This window comes from Bos grunniens, chromosome 4 (genome assembly GCF_055505025.1).
Source record: "Bos grunniens cultivar Pamir isolate PY7600 chromosome 4, Bosgru_T2T1.0, whole genome shotgun sequence".
NCBI classification, from domain to species: domain Eukaryota; kingdom Metazoa; phylum Chordata; class Mammalia; order Artiodactyla; family Bovidae; genus Bos; species Bos grunniens.
This window is the reverse complement of record NC_141168.1, coordinates 54,007,521-54,034,293: the sequence shown is the minus strand read 5'-3', so window position 1 is coordinate 54,034,293 and position 26,773 is coordinate 54,007,521. Positions and strand designations below refer to the sequence as shown.

Here is a 26,773-nt window from a genome sequence, read left to right as displayed (position 1 = left end):
TTCCTTATAAACTCTGTTTCCCTCCTGCCCTGATCTCAGTAGCCAAGACATGTCCCCACAGCACTAGTGCCCGGAGGGAACTTGCAAATGAATCCATACTCTTGTCTTTACAGATGAGGAAACAGAGATGGGGGGCGGGGAGGTGACAAGCCTATGATCACACAGCCGGTCAGGGAGGAGACTGGGCTAGAGCCTTGTCCTAGGACAACCGAGTAGAGAAAGAGTCTCTGCTAAGGGAGCACCAGGCCCAGCGCTCGGATAGAGCAGCAGGTTTGCATTTTTAGAAACCTATCTGTGAGGGACTTCCCTTGTGGTCCAGTGGCTAAAACTCCGCCAGGGAGTCCAGGTTCGATCTCTGGTCAGGGAACTAGATCCCACGTGCCACAACTAAGATCCGATGCAGCCAAATAAATAAATATTAAAAACCAAAAGGTCTATCTGTGAGAGTGCTCAACCAACAGTAACAAGGGAATTCTCTTGTAAGAAAGGCTTTGTCTGGGGAAGACCACATCGCTGCCACTAAGTGAGGTCTGCAAGCTTGCACACTGCCCACCACTCAGTACACTCTCTAACAGCCATGTTAAAATGAAGAAGCACAAATCAAGTTACCCGAAACACATACATGAGCTTCTGGGCTGTGTCTATTTCAGGCAATCGCAAATCTAATTTAACAATCTATAGAGACCTATTCATTTGGGGAAAGAAACTTGCTCTTAAATAATGGGACTTATTACCAACTTCCAGATTTATTCTTTAAATGCCACTGTTTCTGAAAAACAAGTGGGAGGAAAGTAGTGGGAAATAGTGTCCTGTCATCACAGAATGACCACAGGTTTCTAATTGGTGCCATAATGGATTCCTGATTAGGACAAGGGGAAAAAAAATCTAAGGTTTGAAGGAAGAGTGGAAAATTACTAAACACCAGCTGCAGCATCAGAATAGATTAATGTTTCCAAACACATCAATTATTAACATCTGAATCGTATCAGTGGTTGTTGCAATCACGTCCTCACTCGCCCACTCCCACCCCAGCCAGGCCCCAACAATAGCGACCACAGAGCTGGCTGATGATCCCCAGTTCCCGTCCCCCTTCAGATCAAGTAAGGTGTCCTTTAGGACCAAATGTGGTGGAGACGGTAAACAAGAAGCACATGTCACCAGAGATCGGAAGGCTCTTTAATAGCAAGCGTATGGTAATTACATCGTTGGATGAGATCCTCACCCACAGGGGAGTGAGGAAGGAGCAGGTGTAGACAGGGTTCAGTTTGGGGTTTACACTGCTGAAGCATCTAACGAAGGGCAACAGTTTTTGGCAACCCATTTCACAGTTCTGTAATTTACAAGAGATTTCTTCGAAAAGAAATATAAAGGCAAAGAAAGCATACACACCCTGCATGAAACATTTCTCACCTAAAAAACAAAAGCCCCAAACCGTTCCTTGCTTTTGCTTCTTATGCGGATAGCTCAGCGCTGCTCTCTTACACAAGTGAAGACTGGTTCACAGATGGATTCAGGTTTTCCCTAGAACTGACGGTTTACTCTCGCCTCTAAAACGCTGAGGAGATACAAAGCACTGCTCTGTATCTTATCTGCCTACCTATCAGAAGGTATTTAAAGTAAAAACTGAATCTGAAGAAACAAAAACAAAAGGAAAAAACAGGCAAAGGCAGTTTTTACAAAGAACAGACCGTCAGCTTTCTCCGTGGTACTGAACAACTTGAACGCACAGTTCTCAGCAAATTGTGTTCATTTGTGTGTGGCCTGGCGCCTGCTTTTAACTACTTGTGCCTATTCAACCATACCGTGCTTTAAATGGACTTTCTACAACATGAAATGCTCATGGGTCCTGTTTTTGTAATCCAAATGTGAGTGATATCCAAATGTGATATAAAAGACAACACCTTATTTAACAACCTGCCCAATGAACATGAGCTTTAGCAATATATTTTACCACAGACACCACGTTGCCACGGATACCAGTGGCTACTGGCATTCTGGCAAGTCTGAGAATTAGTCTGCATAAAATCCAGAAGACTTCAGCCTTTCACCTCATACCTGGTATCACCAAGATAACTGATTATGTCTTTATGGAAGAGGATTTGTTTTTAATGCAAAACATTTGAGGCTTGTCTGGTACTCTGGAGACTAACCAATCAGGCAACGGCATCTCTTTGGAGTTAACACTCACTAGAGGGAAGCGGGATCTGGGATCCACTTGCGTTTCAATTGTGCTCTTTCTACAATCCGGGAGCGTGGTGGAGGAGGTGGGCTCTGCCCTCTGGCCAGCGGGGACATTTCTGATACAGACCCTTCTCTGCAGCAGACAGAGAGGTCAATTTCGGTTCTCCTGCCTGCCAGGTGATCAGAGGCCCCTCTCAGATCTGACAGCACTTTGGAAACATAGGCTTCTCTGGCAGGTGGTTTAATGAGGAACAGAACTCCACCAATTTGCAGGCCATCCACTGTCTCCTTGGCTGGGGTGGGGGTGGATTTTTAAAGCCACAAAGCCACCCCCAACTCAGGACTCGCCTCTCAACAGGCAAGCAGTCCCTTATCAGGAAAGCAGGCCCCTGGTGAGATAGCCAGGAAAATAGTTCTCTTGTACTTTATAGAATAACTGCCTCTTGGCTTTATTTATTTAAAGAGTCAGACCCTAACTCTGTCATTCTATTGGACATTTCACTCCTCTCCTCCTACCCCAGGTTAAATCCTGCCTATTCTTACGTGTCTTCACTTAAACCATGGGAAATCAGGTCTGTTCCTACCACAGCTTCCCCACCTGTACATTTTAATATGCAAGATTTCTAAAATAGAAATTCTGACAATGCTCTAATATCGCAGCTCCCCTGGGTCCAAACACTTTGTGCTCTCATGAACCAGAAGCAGAATTTAGAGATGTACTTGTGCTGGGGAAAGGTTTCTGCTCCTATGTGGATACTGACTGAGAGGAGAGAGGTTTCACTGGCAGACACTGGAAACTTTGATTCTGGCACCAAGACACAAGGAGAATCCCTAAATAAGAGACTTTTCATGTTCTAGACATGGGGGGAAAAAGCACTATGTGCTGCTGGGAGCCTGGAAGACTTGGGTGGACACTGGGGTCTCCAGGGTGATCACAGGGATACTATGGGGTCTCACCTCCCTCCAGAATCTGTTCTTCGACTCCCCAAAGTCTCTTCAGTATGATTAGTAGGCAGGGAAAGTAACTATGTCACCATTAGCAAAATGTTTCTGTGATTCACTCAAACCTGGGATCCAGGTTTTGTAATGTTATCACAGGCATGACTTCACAGTTAGCCCACAGTGATTGATAAGCAACCAACCATCCCCCTATTCACACACCCACCCACACTCACACACATGCCTGCGCATATATACTCAGTCACTTCCTATTACTTCTCTCTCTCCCTGGATGACATGGCAACAAAGTACTCATCTTTCACTATCTCCCAGCTCTTCCTCATGTGAATTCCCCTTCTCAGTTAAGTTAAACTTGTTCTACTTCCAAAGTCCCAGTCTGTCAGGGCACCAGGAAAACCCTTGCCTTCCACAGCAAAGCACACCAACTGGAATCAGTATGTTTTCCATGATCCTGGGGGCCCTCCTTCACCTTCTCACCCAAGGAACAGAATCTCATCAGCCCCTTAGCATCGGGGCTAAGGGGCTGCGAACACTCACAGACCAACACAAACAAGATTCATAAGGTATTTCCTTTGCATTCTTGAAGAGTTTCCTTGACTGTAGCTCTTGATACACACACACAATAAGACAGTTAAGGAAGGGCAGTGGTTCAAGCAGGAAGGCAACCACCACCTGCTTTAGGTGAGTGAAGTCACTGGCCCAAGGTCACGGGCAGAGTCAGGGCTAAATCCAGGTCTCTCTCCTAACTCCTGGGTCTCCGCTCCTCCCATGGTGCCACAGAGCCTCTCCGCTCAGTGTGTTTATGTGTTTGTGAGAGTCTAGCCAGGGAACCGCTTCCATAATGAGAACCACAGGCTGCTGCGTCCCTGACCAGCCAGCTGAGGCTCCACAGTGAGCAGGCTCTAGTGCTACCCGGACAGAGAATCCACAGCGCTGGTGGGTGTGTGCACGTGTGTCAGCGTGCACTGGAGCGGATACGCACACTCAGAGAAAACGAAGCTTTAGAGGGAACAATCTGATTTGCAAAGTTCTTTGGGGTTTTGTCACAAAAATAAGAAACACACAGCGATGTTCCCCCCAACCCCTGGGGGCAGAACAAAGACCAGATTTCTCCCCGGCATGGAATGGCTGAGTTAATCTCAGCTCGATTTTTATAAACAGAGAACATTTGCATAATAATACCAAAATGCATCTGGTCAAAGCCTAAACACTTTTTTCATAAAATACATTTTATATTAATGTCCATTCCATTTTTGAACATATGTAAATTTAGATTTTTAAGCCTCGAACTACAAAATTTCCAATTTACCTCTGAATGGAGCAAGCTAGTCAAGCGTCTTCATTTTGGTGGCAGAAGTCATCCTTTCGGCCTACTGTGTGAAAATGGAGCTTATGGATCTGGGTGCTACCTATGGGGAGGTGCAATTTCAATCACCTGTGCTCAGGTCACAGCCAATCAGAACACGGGCATGAGAGCAAAGCATGGAGTCTGCTCACCCCACTGGATGAAACCTCAAGGTTTGTTTTGTTAACAGGCTACTCTGAAGGAAATTCATTTCACTTTAAGTTAACCTTTAATATGTCTTTCCAAGAAAAAAAAAATCAAGACAAAACGTGGGCACTGAAGCACGGATGGAAACCGCGAAATTATTTTACCCGCTGACTTAAAACTGCAGGACACCATTTTAACCACAAGCAGCTGTGCTCCTCACAGCACCAATCAATTAAACAGAAATTGTTAAGATAATCAAGTTTACACCGACATGCCTGGAAGATATACAAGACTCCCATGAGCTCTGTGGCCTCTACTGCTGCTTTCTTAATCTAAAACTTTGACAACCCAACAGGCACATGTGTGCATGTTAACAACAGTTCCACCCCAGATGTTATGACTTGTCAAGTGTTGTAAAAGAGGCAGTCCGCATCTTTTATTAAAACCAGAGATGCAGAAGGGTCTAAGAAAAATGAATGTTTTAAATAATTCCATGTTAGCATTGCAAAGAATTTCCCCACTCGGTGTTTGTGGTCAAAAGGTGACAGCAGTGTTTCCAGTTATTATCACAGTTGCTCCTGTGAGCTGTCTGACTATTTTGATCATTAAAACTTCCCCACTGAACCAAGCTAACCCATGATTTAAAAAGTCCCACCTTCATATCACTTTATGACTTCACTGCAATTGAATTCTTCAAAGCACTTGATTACAATTTTTAAATAACTTATAGAGTGGGATCTTTTTCTTGACTTTTTTTGAAAGAATAAGAGATGAATTAAGGAAGTAAAGAAGGATTCCATCATATTAAAAAAATTTTTTTTTATCCTGGTTTATTTTCCTTTTAAATTCATCTATGGCTTCAAAGTTTAAGTGGCACTTGGAGTCGGGATGTTTTCATAATTTAATAAGTTGCCATCTTGTTATAAAGAGAGAGGGTAAATGTTTCATATGGGGGTGGCTTATAAACATTTTCAAGAAATCAATAATTTATGTCATCCCATTTATATCCTCCACTTTAAAAGTAGCTTTGGAATCAGCATGTTTTAAAATAATTGAACATGCAGGTAATGTTTCTACCTAACCATGAACCAGTTGCTCTATACCCAGGTAACTCAGTAATGGCAGGACACTTCAACAAAGGCTTCTTTGCTTCTCTTACCCTCTTAATCCAAAATTAAGTCATTCTCCTTTTCTGCCTGTGTATTTGCACTTGGGCAGTTTTAATGACTAGATATTAAAACTCATGCTTTATAAGCAAAACCTTCCACTTACACACACTTAAAAGGTACATTAAAAGTGCAGACTGCATTTCTTCTCTGCCATGCTTTCCCTCAGTAATGTCACCTGTGATGACTCAACGCATATCCTTAATACATTCAGAGTTCTCGACATTCGAGTCAGCAAATGTTAGTTCTCCAACATAAACTCAAGAGAGAACAGTCAGCCACAGAATGGACTCTAAATTCAAACTGGCAAAGGCTACAGAGACAACTCCATAGAGACCCACTGAAACGGGAGTAAAATTCAGGTCACTTCTGAGCAAAGCTCATCCCAGATATTGTGTGGTCATTAAAAAGGTATTTCATATTAATTTGGATGCTGGGAGTCAGACGTCCTGTTTCGAAGTGCTAATGCAAAATGCTAACCCAGGAGCTCACGACCCCACCCTAGGTACACGGGGCTCACTCTCCTTCTCAGGCAGGAGCCCTTGGAAGTCTACTGCTGACTGACCCCCATCTGGGGGTGGTCCGCTTCTGGCTCCTCCTCTTCCACATCTGCACTGTACTCCTCAAAAGCGTCGTCATCTGCATCCGGAAGCCCCAGTAACTACAGGGGAGAGAAGAGAAGCAGCTGTGAGTGCCAAGTGGCCAAAAGGCAGGAAGACAACCAAAGGCAGCTAATACAAATTCAACAGCACTGACGACAAGGGAGGCAAGGATACACAATGGAGAAAAGACACTCTCTTCAATAAGTCGTGCTGAGAAAACTGGACAGCTCCATGTAGAAGAATGAAATTAGAACATTCTCTCACATCATATACAAAAATAAACTCAAAACGGAGTAAAGATCTAAATGTAAGACCAGAAACCATAAAACTCCTAGAAGGAAACATAAGCATAGCACTCTTTAACATAAATTGTAGCAATATAGTTTTGGATCTATCTCCTAAGGTAAAAGAAATAAAAGGAAAAACAAACAAATGGGACCTACTGGAACTTAAAAGCTTTTGCACAGCAAAGGAAACCACTGACAATACAAAAAGACAACCTACTGAATAGGAGAAATATTTGCAAATTATATGACTGATAAGGGGTTAATACTCAAAATACATAAACAGCTCATACAACTCAAAAAAAAAAAAAAAACCAATCAGAAAATGGGCAGAAGACCTGAGATACAGATGGCCAACAGGCACATGAAAAGATGCTCAACACTGCTAATTATTAGAGAAATGAAAATCAAAACCACAATAATATCACTTCAAACTTCAGAATGGCTGTTATCAAAAAGTCTATAAACAGCAAATATTGGAGAGGATGTGGAGAAAAAGGAACCGTACTACACTGTTGGTGGGAATGTAAATTGGTGCAGCCACCATGGAAAACAGGACGGAGGTTCCTCAAAAAGCTAAAAATAGAACTACCATACGACCCAGCAATTCCACTCCTGGGTATGTATCTGAAGAAAACAAAAATACTAACTCAAAAAGACATCTGTACCCCAATGTACACAGCAGCATTATTCACAATAGCCAAGACACGGAAGTAACCTAAATGTCTACCAACAGATGACTGGATAAAGAAGACGTCACACACACACACACACACACACACACACACACACACTGGAGTTATTACTCAGCCATGAAAAAGAATGAAATTCTGCCACTTGCAACAACATGGATAAACCTAGAGAGTATTATGCTTAGTGAAGTAAGTCAGATAGAAAAAGACAAATACTCTGTTATCACTTATATGTGGAATCTAAAAAATCATATGAATGCATACAACAAAACAGAAAAAGACACATAGAGAACAAACTTGTGGTGACCAGTAGGGACAGAGAAGGAGAAAGGGGCAAAACAGGAGTAGGGGGTTCAGAGATACAATTACGTGTAAAGTAAATAAGCAACAAGAATATATTGTATAGCATGGGGGATTATAGTTATTGTTATGTAATAACTTAAATGGATACCTGAAACTAACAAAATGTTGTAAATAAACTATATTTCAATTAAAAAAAATTCAACAGCACTTAACAGGACTCAGTACAGCAGCTATGGATATCTCATGGAAGTCAACTACCTTTGTAATTTTCATAAACTTATTTGATGGAAATGTCAATTGCTCAGTGGATTGGTGCTCACAGGGCTAGTAGGTTTTATCAGAGAGTCTAAAGAGTCTCTACTTTTAACTATCATCCACATATAATATTTATGCACACACAGATATCTGGGCTGTCAGCAGCAGTACAATGAACAGTGCTGACTATCCCATCAAGATGTTAATATCTATTCCCCTCTATATTTTCTCCTATAAAAATTCATGATGTATTATTCGTAACACACATGTAAAAACACAGAAACTACTAAAACATTCAATAAAATGGTTAAAATAAATTATGGTGCATCCATAAAATGGAATCTTATATATCCACTTAAAGTAATATTTTTGAATTATCTAATGATATAAGAAAATGTACTGGACTTCCCTGGTGGTCCAGTGATTAAGAATCCACCTGCCACGTGTACCCCAATGTTCATCGCAGCACTGTTTATAATAGCCAGGACATGGAAGCAATCTAGATGCCCATCAGCAGATGAATGGATAAGAAAGCTGTGGTACATATACACAATGGAGTATTACTCAGCCATTAAAAAGAATACATTTGAATCAGTTCTAATGAGGTGGATGAAACTGGAACCTATTATACAGAGTGAAGTAAGCCAGAAAGAAAAACACCAATACAGTATACTAACGCATATATATGGAATTTAGAAAGATGGTAACAATAACCCTGTGTACGAGACAGCAAAAGAGACACTGATGTATAGATCAGTCTTATGGACTCAGTGGGAGAGGGAGAGGGTGGGGAGATTTGGGAGAATGGCATTGAAACATGTATAATATCATGTATGAAACGAGTCGCCAGTCCAGGTTCGATGCATGATACTGGATGCTTGGGGCTGGTGCACAGGGACGACCCACAGGGAGGGTATGGGGAGGGAGGAGGGAGGAGGGTTCAGGATGGGGAGCATGGGTATACCTGTGGCGGATTCATTTTGATGTTTGGCAAAACTAATACAATATTGTAAAGTTTAAAAAATAAAATAAAAAAAAAAAAAAGAATCCACCTGCCAATGCAGGGGACACTGGTTCAATCCCTTGTCTGGGAAGATTCCACTTGCCTCAGGGCAACTAAGCCCACAGGTCACAACTGCTGAGCCTGTGCTCCAGAGCCCCGGTCCCACAGAAGAAGCCATCACAATGAGAAGCCCACATACTGCAACCAGAGAAAGCCCAGGCACAGCAATGAAGACCCAGCACGGCCAAAAATAAATAAAAATAATTTTTAAAAAATGTTCTCATGTGTATAAAAAAGATGATGAAAATTACATTTTCATTATGATACAATTTTTTTTAAGTATATACAAATGCAAAGAAAAAATGACTTCAATGAAATAAGCCCAAATTTTAAGAGCAGTCTTTTAGGCAATGTGACTATGGATAATTTTTTTTCCTTTTGATCTTTCTGTATTTTCCAAATGCTCTATAATTATCATCAGGGAAATTCACAATAAATACACAGTAAACATTTTCTTGAAGCACTGGCTGGTCCTGGTTAGAAACTGTGAGTGCCCCTTGCTGGGTCGGTTCAATAGGGATGAATGCTCTGGTGCGGGCAGGAAGCCATGGCTGTGGGCATCTTGGCCCTGTCTTGTGATCCAGGGCTGCCCTTTCTCACATGTGGCCCCTTGGTTGATCATTTTTAGGCCAGGATCAACCATTTTCAGGGCACTTCACTGAATGGCCCTATGATCCAAACACTAAATGCATTAGAACAAAGCAAGATGGACTGTTCCGTTGACTCTGCACTGCCTCCCAGCACCCTGCCATGTGCCCCCTTGCCATTCCCTCTCAAAGACTTCAAGGAGGAAAGGGTAAGCAGAGTCCTGACCAAAGTAACACCTTTACCCTGAAAGTTCTCAGACCACAACTCTTTACAGGTCTCAGAGAGCCCTCTGAACATACTTGGGACAAAAATCATCTGCCGGGCATCATGGATCATATGATGCACAGGGTCTGCCAAGGCACCACAGCCAACTGCAGACATGAGCTCAGAAGGCTGCAGCTGTCTCAGAGACACTGCTGACTGCGGAGAAGGGCAGGGAGGGCACATCTTGTCTCCACAGTGTGCATCTATCTTGTGTGTGCTGGGGAAAGGGAGAAGCCCCTTTCTCCTACCACTGTCTCCCTTCTGTATCTTAGTGGATGGAATAAAAGGTAAAGCTGCACTCCAAGGAGGGAAAAAAGATGGTTGGTTACCATGAACACAGTTGACTAATATTTCGGTGTTCAGTTTCAAGAGCTGCTGGATGACACAGCAAGGTGAGAGTATCGAATGAACGGTACCACTGAAGTAGCTGATAAAACATAAATATTGTCACTGTGACCAAGAACTTCAGAGTCACCAAAATGCTAAAAGAAGACTCATAAATTCAATAAGAAATGTAACTTCTCATTGTACTGAAGGGATGCTCCTTGAAAGAGGAATGATCACTGGATTCCTTTTCAGTTAACAAATCTGACTGGCTGCCTGGAGCCTTGGGTTCAGGACGATTCTGAGGCTCAGTGGGGAAGATCCTGTTCGGTCAGCAATGGCTGTCACAGGCACAGAAAGTGCAGCTGAGGCATGCATCTATATATTGGCCATCTTGTCCTAAAGTGACATGCCATTGATTAGCCTCTGTCATTATACTTTACATAATTCACATGGACCCCAACTGTAGGTATCCCTTAATACCCACCCTCTCCTCAGCTTAGGTTGGCTTGTAGAAGAGGTTCCAGCAAGCCAAGCATGAAACCCTACCCCTCTCCTCTGCCCAGCTTCCCACCTTATCTTGTGTGTGAATCCAAAGCACAAAGGTCTAGGTCCAGAGCATCAGCCACACTGGGAGGCCCTTCTCTTTGGCAGGAAACATTCAGATGCTAACTTGAGAGCTCTTGGGCTTCCAGGAGTGCTAGTGGTAAAGAACCCGACTGCCAATGCAGGAGACATAAGAGACACGGGGTCAATCCCTGGGTAGGGAAAATCCCTTGGAGGAAGGCATGGCAACCCACTCTGGTATTCTTGCCTGGAGAATCCCATGGATAGAGGAGCCTGGTGGGCTGCAGTCCATAGGGTTTGCAGTGTCAGACACGCCTGAACCAACTGAGCATGCATGCATGTACCCCCATCCTTACATATAGAGAGAAAAGAAGTAGCTCTCAATGGCTGTCAGGACATTTCAGGTACCTTAGTAAAGGGTCTGCAGATTCATTGAGAGGTTCTGTGGAAAAGGCACTGGACCTGGCAGCTGGAAGCCAGGGTTCTGGTTGGGGGACCCCACCTTTGCTGAGCCTCAGCATCCTTCTGTGTAAAGGACAGCTGCTCTACTCCAGAGAAACTATGGAGATTAAATGAGAAAGTGAATGTGGCCATGGTCTGCAAACCATAGAGCCTCATATGAATCATCTGGTTACAAAGACTGTCTGTTTCTCATTTTAAAGCACAGCCAGTTCAGTGATTCAAGGGGACTAATGATGCATGAGTAGCCTGTCTCCACCCCCTGCTTCTTCTTCTCTCTTCTACTGGGCTTGCTTCTAGACCCCCTCATGGCTAATCAGTCCTAGGAAGTAGGATGAGAACTAAGAAACTCAGTTCTATCAGCCTCTTCATTTGATTCCCAGGCTTCCATTCCAATGAACCAACCAATTCTGTCATACTTCAGATTCAATCTAAGAGTTAATATTGGTTAGGCTACTGTGATAGGTACAGTATAAGCAGCTTTCTGTACCTGAATTCCATACGTCTTCATAATAATCCTATGTGGTAGGTATTATCTCTCCTTTACAAAGAGATGTTGAGTAAATTTGCCCAATGTTACCCAGGAAGCGTCAGAGAAGGATTCAAAACCAGGCCACTGGGTTGTAGACTTCACATAGCTAACCACTAGGCTACCTGGGAGATTCCCTTCCAGCTGTCCATGCTATTTCTTTGGCTGGAGGCTTCAGTGTTTTCAACTGAGTAATAAACATTAAAAAATTCAATATGCAGTGTTAGCATCAACATTTATGAGTATGTACAATTTGGAAGCATGCAGAGGAGAACGAAAAAAGCATAAGAGCAAGAAAGGACACCATACAGAAATGTAATAATCTAGCATTGCCACCTCTGCCTCCACTCTCATCTATGGTAGATAAATCTAACTTCTGGGTTACCAGAGGTGGGGGTGGGGTGGGGAGGGAGAACTGGATGAAGACAATCAAAAAGTACAAACTTTCAGTTATAAGTTATTAATAAATACTAGGGATGTAATGTACATCATGGTAAATATAATTAAACATTGCTGCATGCTATATAAGAAAGTTGTTAAAACAGTAAATCCTAAGAGTTCTCATTACAAGAAAGAAAGGTTTTATTTTCTATTTCATTTTGTATCTATATAAGATGATGGATATTCATGAAACTTACTGTGATAACTATTTTTCATGATGTATGTAAGTCAAATCACTATGCTGTACACCATAAACTTATACAATGCTTTATGTCAATTACATCCCAATAAAACTGGGGGGAAAAAGAATAGATTGAAGAGCCAGACTGGAAAAAAAATAAATTTAATTACTGCATCCAAAATTTTAACAGTCAAGAAGACATATCAGAAACAGGAGTATAAACATACTGGGAAGAATCCTGAGTCCTTGCTTTAACTGCACCCACACATTCTTATAAGGAAAAAGACAGGCCAAGAAATCCTGTCAAGTATACTTAAATTACTCCTGATAGAATCATTCACTTTTATTTTAGTAAAATTTTTTCACTTTCCTGGAAAAAAATCTTTATGATTGCTCTGGACAACAATGATAACATTCCCAGGGTCTTGCTCCTTCGGAACTTTCTCTGAACACATAGGGACTACTGGAGTCCACCCATCCTAACAGGGTTGTACCTAACGGGCAGAGATGCCAATCCTTGAGAACTAAAGCTCTTTGGACCCATGAGAGTATTGGTTATCTGCAAAACTAACTCCAGGTCTTTTCAAAGGTGGTATAAAGGTTCGTCTAGTCAAGGCTATGGTTTTTCCTGTGGTCATGTATGGATGTGAGAGTTGGACCGTGAAGAAGGCTGAGCACCGAAGAATTGATGCTTTTGAACTGTGGTGTTGGAGAAGACTCTTGAGAGTCCCTTGGACTGCAAGGAGATCCAACCAGTCCATTCTGAAGGAGATCAGCCCTGGGATTTCTTTGGAAGGAATGATGCTAAAGCTGAAACTCCAGCACTTTGGCCACCTCATGCAAAGAGTTGACTCATTGGAAAAGACTCTGATGCTGGGAGGGATTGGGGGAAAGAGGAGAAGGGGACGACAGAGGATGAGATGGCTGGATGGCATCACTGACTCGATGGATGTGAGTCTGAGTGAACTCCAGGAGTTAGTGATGGACAGGGAGGCCTGGCGTGCTGCGATTCATGGGGTCGCAAAGAGTCGGACATGACTGAGCAACTGATCTGATCTGATCTGATAAACTAGCTGAGGCTGAAATCAGTTGGCATTTAGCATCTGCTATCTCTGAAGGTGGCACTCAAGCACGCAGACTATACTGTCTTTATAAAAGGAGACAGTATCTAGGCCTTGGAGTGCATGGTCAACCAGCTAGTCATCTGGGGCTTCCAGGAAGAGCCCTGTGGCTTCTGAGGTCCCTGTAAGCTCCTTACAGAGGACTTTTTGAAGCAGCATTTCTCATACTTTGCTGTGTACATGACTCACCTTGGGATCTACCTAAAAGGGAGACTATGATTCAGTGGGTCTCAGGTGGGACCCAAGATTCTGCTTTGCTAACAAGCTCCCAGGTGATGGGGATACTGCTGATCCAGAAACCACAGTCTGAGTACTGAGACTCTAAAGCATTTGGGAAATTTGTCACTGTTTATCTTAAGCCCGGAGAAGAGAGTGGCAGAGGATGAAACGGTTGGATGGCATCACTGATTCAATGGACATGAACTTGGGCAAACTCCAGGAGATAGTGAAGTAAAGGACAGGGAGCCAGGCGTGCTGCAGTCCGTGGGGTCAAAAAGACACTACTTAGCCACTGAACAAAAACAACGATCTTAAGCCATGAGGCTAGTGCTACCAATAAACCTCTGATGGGATCCTGGTCAGTCTGTCTTCTCCATAATAGGAAAAGTAAATAGAGGTTAAGCGGCAAGAGTGATGTAAGACCCAAATGGGCAAGAGCAATAGGTACTCTCTTACTTTAGGGGCATCATACCCTAAATGACAAGGGTTTGAATGTTCAAAACATGAGCAAACAACAAATGCCATGATAAACTTAAATTGTCAGTGTTCAATGTGGTTTTCTTCTGGATGTGGTTGGCTGTTTTGTGTTTGTTTTTCTTATCAATATTTTTTGAAGTATAGTTGATTTATAATGTTGTTAATTCAATGTGTCTTTATTAAAACCCACATTTGTGCATAATCTTCCCTATCAGACTTTATGACCCACTGGGGTAGCTTCCCACAGGTGGATTCTTTCTCTTCTTCCAGACGCTTGAGCAGACTAGAAGAGTAGAAGCAAGAAATGAACTTTTTCTGGGTCACAAAGGGTTTTCCTGTGGGGTTTAATCCCTAGCTCTCCAGCCACTAGTGGCAAAAAAAATTAACAATCTTGCTCATGTCAGTAAGACATAATTAAGGAAATTTTTCTTGTGGAAATGTCTCTGCTTCTCAAAAGAGAAAAAAACGTGGAGTCACATAGCAACCCCAGGGAGAGGACGAAGGTTAATCTGAGTGAGAAAACCTGGAAAAGCGTGGGCTCTCACTCAATGAAGGGCCATGAAAGCAACATCAACCAAAACAGCACAGAGAATTGTCATAGCAACAGGTGCTTCATGACCTAACGTCCACAGTGCTGGGAAGAGGAGGAAGAATAACACTCCAGGAGAATAGAGTAAGGCTTTGAGAGAGCTGAAAGGGCAAAGATGAGGTTTGGTTTTACAGCTAACTTGGAAATGGTAAGCTCTCCCTTCTCTTGTGAACTGTTCTCTAACCAGGGGGGAAACTGTCAATCACTACTAAATAAAAGATACAAAAACATGGAGGGGATAAAAAGGAACAGTATGATCAATATTACTTAGACCCATAACCACTCTTTCATTGACTAGCTCACTCATGTGATAACCAGCAACCATCAATTCAGGACCATTTAAACAAGAAAAATGCAGGACTCCAACAATTTTCCAACTCACATTTATCGAGGCTGGTGACAGGTGTCTCTGAAGCCATTACTGGTCTCAGGACACAGAGAAACCCATCTGCTCACAAACCGCAGTGACAGCCTGCGTGGTGTTGTCACTGCACACATGTAGCATTTGAATATGACAATCCGGCAGGAAGGGGGAAAACTAGGTAGAAGCTAGGATGCCCCTGGAGTGTAGCAGAGGATGGGTAAGTCCAGGAGGAGGCTGCCCTGCTCCATCCATGGAGCATATCCACTTAATATGCATTTCCTAACAGCAGTTATGAGCTGGAAATGGAGCTGTAGTTATTGTTTAGTCACTAACTCATGTCCTGTTCTTTGCAACCCCATAGACTGTAAGCTGCCAGGCTCCTCTGTCCACGTGATTTCCCAGGCAAGAATACTGGAGTGGGTTGCCATTTCCTTCTTCAGGGGATCTTCCTGACCCAGAGACTGAACCCGTGTCTCTTGCATTGGCAGGCGGATTCTGTACTGCTGAGCCACCAGGGAAGCCCCTGGAAATGGAGACTAACCTTGACAGGGCGGCTGGGCTTTGACAGCCCTGTGTGTGTTCTGATTCTGAAGCTCTCCATGCATCCATAAGACAGTGAAACATGTATGACCCCCATTTTAAAGATGGGAACACTAAGGCTGAACAACCTGCTAGAGGCCACACAGGCTAGGAGCTGGCCAGGCCGGGGCTGAGCACCATGCCCCACGTAGGGACATCTCTAAGGTTCTCTCAGTAAAGGAGCCAAAGCAGGCCTTTCTGGTCTTTATTCTTGGCCAGCCCTCCTCCCCTGCTGACCCAATCCGGATCTTGCCCTTTCTTCAAGTCTCACCTCCCCAGGAAGCCCCTGCCCATACATTATTCCTCGATGAGCCCACTCACATCTGAGATTCCCAGTCCTCTGGACACATTGTGGACAAAACAACATTTAAAAAAAAAATCACAACATAGTTCCTGATCATAAATGGTTTCTGTAACATCATGGAAAATTTAGAAAATCCAGAAAACAAAATAAGTATCATTCATAGCCTTGTCACCAGAGGCTCTTTGGTCCTGTGTCCCTCTGCAGGAGAGGAGCATCTGGTCGTCCCTCTTGTAGCACGAGCCTCCACCCCAGTGAGCTGCATGGATGAAGTACTGAATGGATGATTATTATTTTGCCAAAATCAATGTTGATAAACTTTTGGCTATAATACCTCAACACTACCCCTTGAAAATCCTTTACCTAAGCCAGAAGATTCTGTTAAGTGTGTGCCGAAATGACTTAGCAAATGGTTTTCTCTCTCCACAAAAAACCTAAGAGTCCCAAGAAAGTTTTCACTACTGAGCTCAATTCTCAACAGTATTTTGCCAAGTGTCCCCATCCCATCCATGTCAATGTCAGCCTTTAATCAGTGCTGCTCATGTGTGCTGCACTGCACTAAGTCCCCAACAAAACTCGTGTCGTTTAATCCTCACAGCAACCCTAGGGTAACTATTGTCATTTGTTTCCTAATTTTAACAAATGAGGAAACTGAGAAACAGCAAGGTCAAGTAATTTAGCTGAGGTCACACAGCCAGCAAGTGGCAGACCTGGGATTTGAATCCAGGCAGCCTGCCCCCCAGAGCATGGGTTCTTCATCACTGTAGTAACCTGATTCTGCATAACTAGGTCAAGGGACCACAACCATCATGCTGCGGTCGGTGCCTGTTCACTGACATCCTCTCGGAAAACACTTCCCCAAAGAACCAGCAGAGTGGAGCAAGGAGACAGGGAATGGAACTCCCTCCCTCCATCTGCACAGTGTCAGGCAGTGTCTGGACCGAAATCAGTGCTTAGTCATGTAACCTGGGCCTTCTTTGTACTTTTCTGGGCTGCCTCTCCTCCCAGAAAGCCAGCCCCTAGAGCACAGGACTAGGCACTGTGCCCTGTCTCCTACAGGAGCTTCCCAGGTGGCACGGTGGTAAAGAAACCACCTGCCAACACAGGAGACACAAGAGACAAAGAGATGCGAGTTCTACCCCTGGGTCAGGAAGATACTCTGGAGAAGGAAATGGCAACCCGCTGCAGTATTCTTGCCTAGAAAATCCCATGGACAGAGGCGCCTGGTGGGCTACAGCCCATGGAGTCGAAAAGAGTCAGACACGACTGAGCGCACGCGCCTGTCTCTTACTCACCAATAGCAGATGATCCTGCATTTTGTTAATTATGTTATGAAGAGACAGAGGAAAAAGAGGAAGGTAAGATGGTGAATAAGAAAAAGAATAATTATTTTTTCTTGTCAAATCCAACAACAGATTTCTCTGGTAGGGCACGGACTCTGTGAGATTGGTTGTTTGGCAAGGGAGGGGCGGGGAGGCAAACAGAAAGCAGGGAGAAGCACAGCGTCTAGGAAACGGGAAGGTCTAAAGGTAAAGCGCGCTGCGTAGCACGCGGAGCCTCTCGGGCAGGTGCTGCTCGGGAGGGCCGGGAGATGATTCCATCCAGGCAGGCAGGCATGTGTGGGCTTCAGCAAAGTGAACTGACTCTGCTTGACTGCTGCCCCCAAAGGCAGCAGAAAGCTGTCAATAGAAAGGTCCACAAGATAGGGGCTGGCAATGGGCCTGCCAAGGGAAAACAAGGATTCAAAGCCATGAGTGAGGCTGTTCTAAGATGAAGGTGAAAATATTCCTCCTGTGGTTTCCCCAACTATTAAAAAAAAAAAAAAGCAGCTGCACAATTGGATCAGATTATCAAAAATTTTCAGGCAAATGACATACTCAAGTTCACCGGCTTGATAACCTTGCAGCATTTGGGTACATGTTACTTCAACAAATACTACGAGCTACGACAGCAACAAGACCCTTTCCTGAGTCATAACCTAAGCCTCCTTTACATAAAACAGATAAACAGCAGTGGGGAGAAAGGCACTCTTCTGTGGAGAGGGAGAGGGTGAAGCTTCCCCCTGATTTCCAGAAGTCCTTCACCCGGGTCTGTAACACTCCCCTCTCATCCGATCTAGGGCACATCCTAACTGAGAGAAACCCAAGCCTGTGTGTATTTCACCCTCAGCAGCCCTGAGAAGGCACTTCCCTGAAGACAAAAAACTCAGCTGGAGCGCCCAGCACACAAAAGCTTCCCTAGCAAAGGGGGCCTCGTACCAGGCAAAGGCCCCACCTTGGGAGAACCATCCTGCCCGCTTTGGCAGAAGGCTCCACTTGAGAAAAGAACTCAGGAAGCCCAACAGCATTAATAAAATCTGTGTGTCTCTGTTACACAAAGCAGCTTGATCCGAAAGAAAGTACTCAACCAAGTCAATCGCTTTTAGCTAAATATCTGGATTTTTTGGACTGCATTTTTTCCCCTTTACATACGGCTGCCTGGTTGCTTAAGCACAGCCATAGGCTTGATAAAGCAAGATGGCAAAAGGGGCTCTGGTGGGAGTTTACCTTCCCCAGTGAAGCACATTCTGCCGGTAACCTGTTGCTAGCCACCACAGATGAGAATCAGGTGGCCAGCTCATGAGTGGACCCTCTGTGGAAACCAGCTGCAAAGTGAGTATCATGTGCTAATCAGATATTTGGGGGGGGGGTCGGAGGGGAAGGTAAGATTTACGGGAATCCATTTTTTTTTCTTTAACTTTTGCCTGCTTTGATGTCTCTACTCGGATGTCTAAAAGGCATTTCAAACACTGACAAGTCCACATCTGAAGTCTTGGTGGTCTCACTCCCTAAGTTTCTTCCTGCAACTGTCCCATTTCAGTAAACGAACGCCATTCCCTTCAGTGAGTAGATGAGGAACTCTGGAGTCATCCTCATCTTCCTTTTGGATGACAGTGACACCTCCTTACGGGGCTCCTGTACCCCCTCTCCCCCTCACAGCCTGCTCTCTGCTAGGTGAATCTCTCTGGTGCTCAAGCCCTTCAGAGGCTCCCCAGGTCAAGTCCTTCTGTGACCCGCAAGCCCTGGAAATTCCTCAGATTCATCTCTCACTCTTCCTGCCATCCCCCTTCACTCGGGCCACACCAGCCTCCCCTTGTTCCCTGAGCCCTGGCTTTCTCTCCCCCTGTGGTTGTATCTGCTGTTCTCCCTACCTGGAAAGCTCTTCCTGCGGATCCCCTCACGGCCCACATCTCACTTCAGTTTCACTTAAGTAGCCTTCTCAGGGAAGCATTGCCTGCTCCCCTAATCAAAACTGTCAGGGCCTCAGACACTCCTCACCCCCTTTCCCTGACTCATGTTGTTTTCTCCTTGGCACTTGTCACTAACACGTTATGTGTTGTCCTCAATTATCTTGTCTCCTTGACACTAGAATACAAGCCCCGTGAGATCTAAGATTTTCATCTGTCTGGTTCAAGTGCTAGGGACAGAGCAGTAAAGAGTGTCAAGTGCTTACTGGGTGCTCAGTAAATACAAATTGAATGGATCAAAGTGGGATAGACCAGTATCTGTAAGTCAAAAATCTATTTTGGATGAGTCAAACAGTCTTAGAAAATGAATAAACAACAAAAAGAATTGGTTGGACAAATGATACTAATCAGACAGAGTGACGAAGGCCATTTAAAATTCCTCTTCTTATAATGGTGGATTAAGTGATACTGGTCAGGACCAACTCTTCCATAGAGAACTATAAATGCTGGATTCAATATGAAAAATGCCTTCTTAATTATATTGAGAATTAGTACCCATAGAGGTAAGCCTATCATAAAAAGTTGCTTTTGTCCTGAGGACAGCTCATCTACTATTCTCAAAGAAACTATGGCCTGCTTGGCCTACTCTAAGAGCTAGGGAGACCAAAGTCAACAAAGGAGCTTCTGTGACAAACCAACCTCACTTTAGGCTAGGACCCCAAAGTCTATGCTAGAGTCTGAATATTTATGTTCTCCCCTCCAAAGTCATATGCTGAAATCCTAACCCTCCAGGTGATGATATTAGAAGGTGGACCCTTAAGGAGGTGATCAGATCATGTAGGTGGAGCCCTCATAAATGACCAAGTGCCCTTATAAAAGAAGCTCTTGGCTTCTCTCTCTCTCCTTCCACCATATGGGGTTCAATGAAAAGATGGCTACCTGTCTAGGAAGTGAGCCCTCACGAGATACCAACTCTGCTGGCACACTGGTCTTGGACTTCTAGCCTCTAGAACAATGAAAAATAAATTCTTGTTTATAAGCCACCTAGTATTTTGTTATAAAAGCCTGAACAGACTGAGTCTGCTCTCAGAACAAGAAGAAACCAGGCCTGCAAACCTGGCTTTGTGTCACCTGGAGAGTTCTAAGAACTACAAGTCTTAAATTGTTTGAAGGTGGTCTCCGACTGAATCCTCTCTGGAGGAAAGTACCATTATCTTAGGCCTCAATTTATCCTGAAATATAAATTTTCAAATACAAATATACAAATTTTCAAACACACAGAGATAATCCAACACACACACACAAACAAGATACCAGGAGGGGGACCCAGTGAAAACAAAAGATGACAAAACAGACTTCAAAATTTTGAAACACTGGAATATCCCAAAGTCTCTTATGCAGCTTAAGCCTACCATGTTCAGAGAAACAAAAAACAAGTTTGAAGATTCCAAGAAAGAAATAGATATTAGGGGTTTCCCTAGTGGGTCATGTGTCAGTGGTAAAGAATCCCCCTGCCAATGCAGGAGACACGGATTCAATACCTCATCAGGGAAGATCCCACAGGCCTCAGAGCAACTAAGCCCGTGTGGGATTGAGCCTGTGCTCTAGAGCTCAGGAACCACAACTACTGAACCCATGTGCTGCAAATACTAAAGCCCGTACACACTAGAGTTTGTGCTCCACAACAAGAGAGACCACCACAATGGGAAGCCCAAGCTAGACTAGTTCCTCCCACAACTAGAGGAATAGCCCCTGCTTACTGAAACTAGAGAAAAGCCAGAGCAGCAACAAGGACCCATCGCAGCCAAAAATAAAATTATAAAAAAGTAGATACTCTATTAAAAGATTTGAAAAAAAAAAAAAAAGGAAATTCTAGAGCAAATAACATTGAAACTGTAGAGTGCTTACAGTGGGCAGGGAACTGAACTTGGGGGAAATGTCACACAATCTGACTTTGTCTTCCAATAAAGAGAGAGAAGTAGTTTATAAAATAGGGGTGAGTATTCATTTCACATGCTTTTCAGCTAGAATGAAACAAACCATCAGCTAACCACAAACATCCAGATTCCTAAATCCTAAGGAGGCTGGGGGGCAGGGGGTGAGGTGGGGGAAGCAAGCTCTCTACAAGAGACTTTATCAAAAGAGAAAAGAACAACTATCCAATTTCTTCGCCTCCATATCCATCCACATGAGGGTACATCCTTTATACCGCCTTCTGGCAATTTTATATTACAAGAGAACCTCCATAGCACTTGCAAGCATTTTGGTGTTAAGTCTACTGGATGAGAACCGGAATACTCAGTTGTCTCATAAAAGACTGTGTGCTTCCCACCCAATCAGAGATTCTTAACTCAAGGGATGCTAGAAATAACCATCATCCCCGCAACAAACAGCTGTGTCACATCCCGTTTCCCCCTCCCTCTCCGCCTTCAGCCTCCCTCCACGAACTGCTATCTTTAAGCCACAGGGCAGACAAGAGAAAAACAATTAGTCATTCCAGGTTTTGCCCACTTTCCCCACAATCCGTGTTATTCAGAGCACAGTCACTGGAGACAATAAGACGGCTTTGGAAGCCAAGCAGGCACCTACAGGTCTGAAAGACTTGAAGACTTTTTCCAAGACTTCATGGAGCGTCTTCTTGCCGCAGGAGGAGATGTAATCCTGTGCTAGCTGCAAGAAAGGCAGGCAGTCTTCACTCTCACTCCACACGTGCTGCGTGCCCACCGGTAAGGGAAAGGAGAAAACAAAGACACACAGTTATATTCAGTCTGAAATACACAAAAACCAAGATTTTTTTTTCAATTATGTGAATTTGAAGAAGGCCTCCATTCCAGAGTAAAAATCCATATAGTTATTCTTGATGTAATCGAAGGCAGAAAATGAATACCCTGCAGAAACCCCCCATGCTCCTGGTCCATAATCTTACCTGCTCAATTTTCCATCAGATCTGCCCATACATAGTAAAAGGGCAAGGGGATCAATATTCCCCTACCCGTGATTTCCAATGTCCCTCTCCTGATGCTGGCAAAGTGAAAGTGAAGTTGCTCAGTCGTGCCCGACTCTTTGCAACCCCGTGAATAGTAGCCTGCACCAAGCTCCTCCATCCATGGGATTTTCAAGGCAAGAGTACTGGAGTGGGTTGCCATTTAGGGTGGCTTTAAAATGGGAGGGAGGAGAAACCAAGAGCTTGCATAATCTTTACCACTGCCTTCAGCAATGGCTGAAGGATTAAGTAGGCAGAGTTTGTAACTGCTTACTTGGAAACATCCTTTACCCAGATGAGTCTGAGAGTGGGGACGATGGTCAGTTTACTTCAAAATGAAATTAATTTAGGAGGACACATGGAAAAGTCATCCCTACTCACCAGGAAACAAAGGCTCTCTGAAATCTCACCTTCCCTTAAAATGCTTTACGAGGACATCGTAGGGCTTCCCTGGAGGCACAATGGTAAAGAATCTACCTGTCAATGCAGGAGATGTGGGTTCAATTCCTGTGTCAGGAAGATTCCACATGCTGTGGAGCAGTGCCACAACTAATAAGCCTATCTTCCAGAGCCCAGGAGCTGCAACTCTTGACCCCATGTGCAGCAACTACCAAAGCCCCTGCACCTAGAGCCTGTGCTCTGTAACAAGAGAAGCCTGTGCAACCAGAAGCAGCCCCCACTTGCCTCAACTAGAGAAAAGCCCATGTAGCAATGAAGACCCAGCAAAGCCAAAAAAAAAAGAAAAATAAATAAAGTAAAAATTATTTTATACATATATGCTGCTACTGCTGCTGCTGCTAAGTCGCTTCAGTCGTGTCCGATTCTGTGTGACCCCATAGACAGCAGCCCATCAGGCTCCACCGTCCCTGGGATTCTCCAGGCAAGAACACTGGAGTGGGTTGCCATTTCCTTCTCCAGTGCGTGAAAGTGAAAAGTGAAAATGAAGTTGCTCAGTCGTGTCCGACTCTTAGCGACCTCATGGACTGCAGCCTACGAGGCTCCTCCATCCATGGGATTTTCCAGGCAAGAGTACTGGAGTGGGGTGCCATCGCCTTCTCCGATATATATATATAAATAAATAAATAAAAGAGGGCAACGTACCCAAGCAACACTTTATGATGTTAACATGCACCAGGAGGAAACTGATTTTGGCTTTATTTTTTCTTAGACTAGACAAGTTTTTTTTTTTTTTTTTCTTTCCCACATGAGGATATCCATTTTAGCACATCTTTAAGACTTGGCTAGTTTCTCCCATAAATGTTCAAGGATCTGGAATAAGCCCAAGAAACTGGTTTGAGAGATGAAGATGCAGAAGCCCCCTGTTCTGCATATCTGCGCAACAGGATGGGGGTAGGGGTTATTGAAGACCAGGATAATATCAGGGTGTCAGTCAGGTACCAAACATTGCTGTTTACAGGAGCCGGATCAATGACAGCTCAACACTGGTGAAAAAAGTGTAGAGGACAGGAAGATGTTTGGCAGCTGAGAGCAAGGAACAGGTACTGGGCAGCAAGGGACAGATCAATTTGGAGAAATGGTCCATGTCAAGCACATACTTACTCCTGCTATTAATACAAATGATTAGAGCATCACCCCCAGAAAGTCATATGCCCAACATGCAATAAACAGATTTCCCCTTCTTCCTTTTCACTGCAGGATCCTCAGGAACTGGAAAGAACTGAAAAGGCTGCTCAGATTCAAGAGAGAATAACGTGCTAATATGCCATCTTTACAGCCCAATTATCTGTGTTTCACAGACGTGAAAGTCCAATTCTGATGCATGCTGCTCTATTTCCAGCAGACTTCTAGAGTAGCTTCCTCCTTGACCTAATAAAGATACCTTCTAGATTCTCTAACTTTAGAGAACAGCTCAAACATGATTCCCTATTAAGTGGACGTCTTTAAAGTTGTCGAGTCACTGAAATGCCAGTCATGTAATAGTCTTTTGCATTGTACAAAAAGCGTAATAGTACAAAGTGCCTTTAAATCCATTATTGCACTTGATTCTTCATGGGGATTCAGCAAGAACAATAAAGTTCACTTTAATACAAGTTTGGCTCAACACCTATTTTAAAACTCAAATTTTAAAAAGTTCTGGCATATTTCAAATTCTTATCCAAGTCAGAGATGGGATTAACACCTAGCACCACACAATGGAAAATCTTAAGCCTGCCTTCTTCCCTAGACTTGTTATGGAGATTACAGAGAAAGTAAAAAGTTGATTAAGTACCTAGTACAGTGCCTGGCTGGCAGATAGTACATAGCTTTTCAATAAATGGTGGCTATAAGTCCCCTATTTCCCCTTTTGCATTTGCAGGAGGATGGTGTGGGGGATTTCCACCTGCAGTAACGCTAAATCAGACAGCCTATGTGACTTCACTGAGAACACTATCCAAGGCAACTTGGGTTAGAATTAATTCAGAAGCAGGTGTATCTATGAAAACCTTGTAGTTTTTACAAATATAGCCTATTTTTTAACTATCTTTTTTTTTAAGTATTTTAAGTTATAAATTAAGGAAATAAATTAAGAAAAGTATATCACTCAAAGCGTTAGTCGCTCAGTCATGTCCAACTCTTTGCAATTCCATCGACTGTAACCCATCAGGCACCTCTGTCCACGGGATTCTTCAGCCAAGAATAGTGGAGTGGGTTGCCATTTCCTTCTCCAATATCACTCAAACTGTAACAGAATCACAGTGTATCCGCCACCGCCTGGCAATCAGTTTCTTCAGTTTAAGTGTTTCTAGGGCATCTACAGCCTCACGAAGAGGAGGTTCATGCCACCATTTTCATTACTCTGCTTTTGGAGTTGTTGATTTATGAATACACTGGAGAAGAAAGACTTGCATACATGTCTGCTAAGTCACTTCAGTCATGTCTGACTCTTATGTGACACCATGGACTGTAGCCCACCAGGCTCCTCTGTCCATGGGATTCTTTGGGCAGGAATACTGGAGTGGGCTGCCATGCCCTCCTCCAGGGGACCTTCCTGACCCGGGGGTGGAACCTGCGTCTCCTGCAGCTCCTGCATTGCAGGTGGATTCTTCACCGCTGAGCCACCAGGGAAGCCCTAGAAAAGACAGACTTAACAGCTGTGAAAGGACTTTCTGTCCATTCTCCCTAAATTTCCTTGACGTGGCTTTCTAACTTATCCCGAATTGCCAGCAGTGCTGGTTTTCTTGTTTTACAAGAGTTTTAACTGAATCCCTGCCCATATGATAACCTGACGGAGCAGGGGGTTTGGAATGAGACAAACCCAGATGTACACAGCCGCTTATAAGAAATCACCTGCCAAATGCCAATTATTTCATATCCATTGTATCGCATAACAAAAGGAATTCAGTTTTATGGACTGAAACTGCCCCTTTCTAAGACTAATCATGGCAGTCAGCGAAAATTCACTGGTGAGATGAACCAAAAAGTAAGTCTGTAGTTGGGGAAAAAAAGACAAAGGGAAAACAACAGAAGAATCATATAAAAACCAGTCAGTGAATACAAGGTGAGATGAACCAAAAAATAAGTCTGTAGTTGGGGAAAAAAAGACAAAGGGAAAACAACAGAAGAATCATATAAAAACCAGTGAGATCAGGACAGCAGTGCCAGGGAAACAGGCCTGGCACATGCCATGGATGGAACACAGATTGGCTTTCACTGCTTTGCAGAGGCCTATGCAAAGAAAGATAAGCAACCAGTGACCTGAGGCAGTGCCCCCATATAAAACAGACCAACTCTTCAGAACTAACAGGAATGGGACTAGGGGCAGGAGCGCTGTAGTTGTTCAGGCACTAAGTCGTGTCCGACTCTTTGCGACCTCATGGACTACGGCCCACCAGGCTCCTCTGTCCCTGGAATTCCCTAGGCAAGAATACCTGAGTGGGTTGCCATTTCCTTCTCCAGGGGCAGGAGGGTTACTCTTAGAAAATTAGAGAGGCCTATTCCAAAACCAGGGGAGGGCAGAGAGAGTATCTGGTGTCTGGGCTAAAGCACCTGAAAGCAAGATCTGGGGTCTAGCCTTGACAAGGACAAACGGGAACTTGACTCAGAGTCCGGCACCACAGGGCATGGCCACAAGGCCTTTCACTTGGAAAATATCTTAAGCATGAGAAACCAAACACCCACTCTGGCCATAAAAAAACTATAGCAAGGGGTCAGAGAACCTGTGGCTCTGAACAATGTTAACTCCTTGGCAAATATACATCTGGGAACAGAATGTACTGAACTTCCAATCTGGTAGTTAGAGCCAAGGCAGATCACAGACATGGACTGTTACAATATTAGAAATGCCAAGAAAAGGCTTCACAAAGGAGGGGAAAGAGGTGGTTCTTATGCGTTAGAGTGCATCTCAGTCACCTGTGCTGTGCTGTGCTTAGTCACTTCTGACTTTTTACGGCCCCATGGACTGTAGCCCACCAAGTTCCTCTATCCATAGGATTCTTCAGGCAACAATACGGGAGTGGGTTGTCATGCCCTTCTCCAGAGGATCTTCCCGACCCAGGGATAGAACCCAGGTCTCCCCCTTTGCAGGCAGATTCTTTACCATCTGAGCCACCAGGGAAGCCCTCT

General features: G+C 43.9%; 1 protein-coding gene across 1 annotated transcript in view; it reads right to left on the bottom strand.

Moving 5' to 3' along the window:
• Positions 1-1,154: 1,154 nt before the first annotated feature.
• The window catches only part of MTURN (maturin, neural progenitor differentiation regulator homolog), a 34,100-nt gene continuing 8,481 nt past the window's right edge, over positions 1,155-26,773 (bottom strand). Inside the window, exons 2-3 of the mRNA XM_086396462.1 lie at positions 21,817-21,939; positions 1,155-6,460 (exon numbers count right to left, since the gene is read on the bottom strand). Coding sequence (XP_086252588.1) covers positions 6,350-6,460; positions 21,817-21,939 — 234 coding nt within the window. The 3' untranslated portion in view covers positions 1,155-6,349. The remainder of the gene's footprint in view (positions 6,461-21,816; positions 21,940-26,773) is intronic.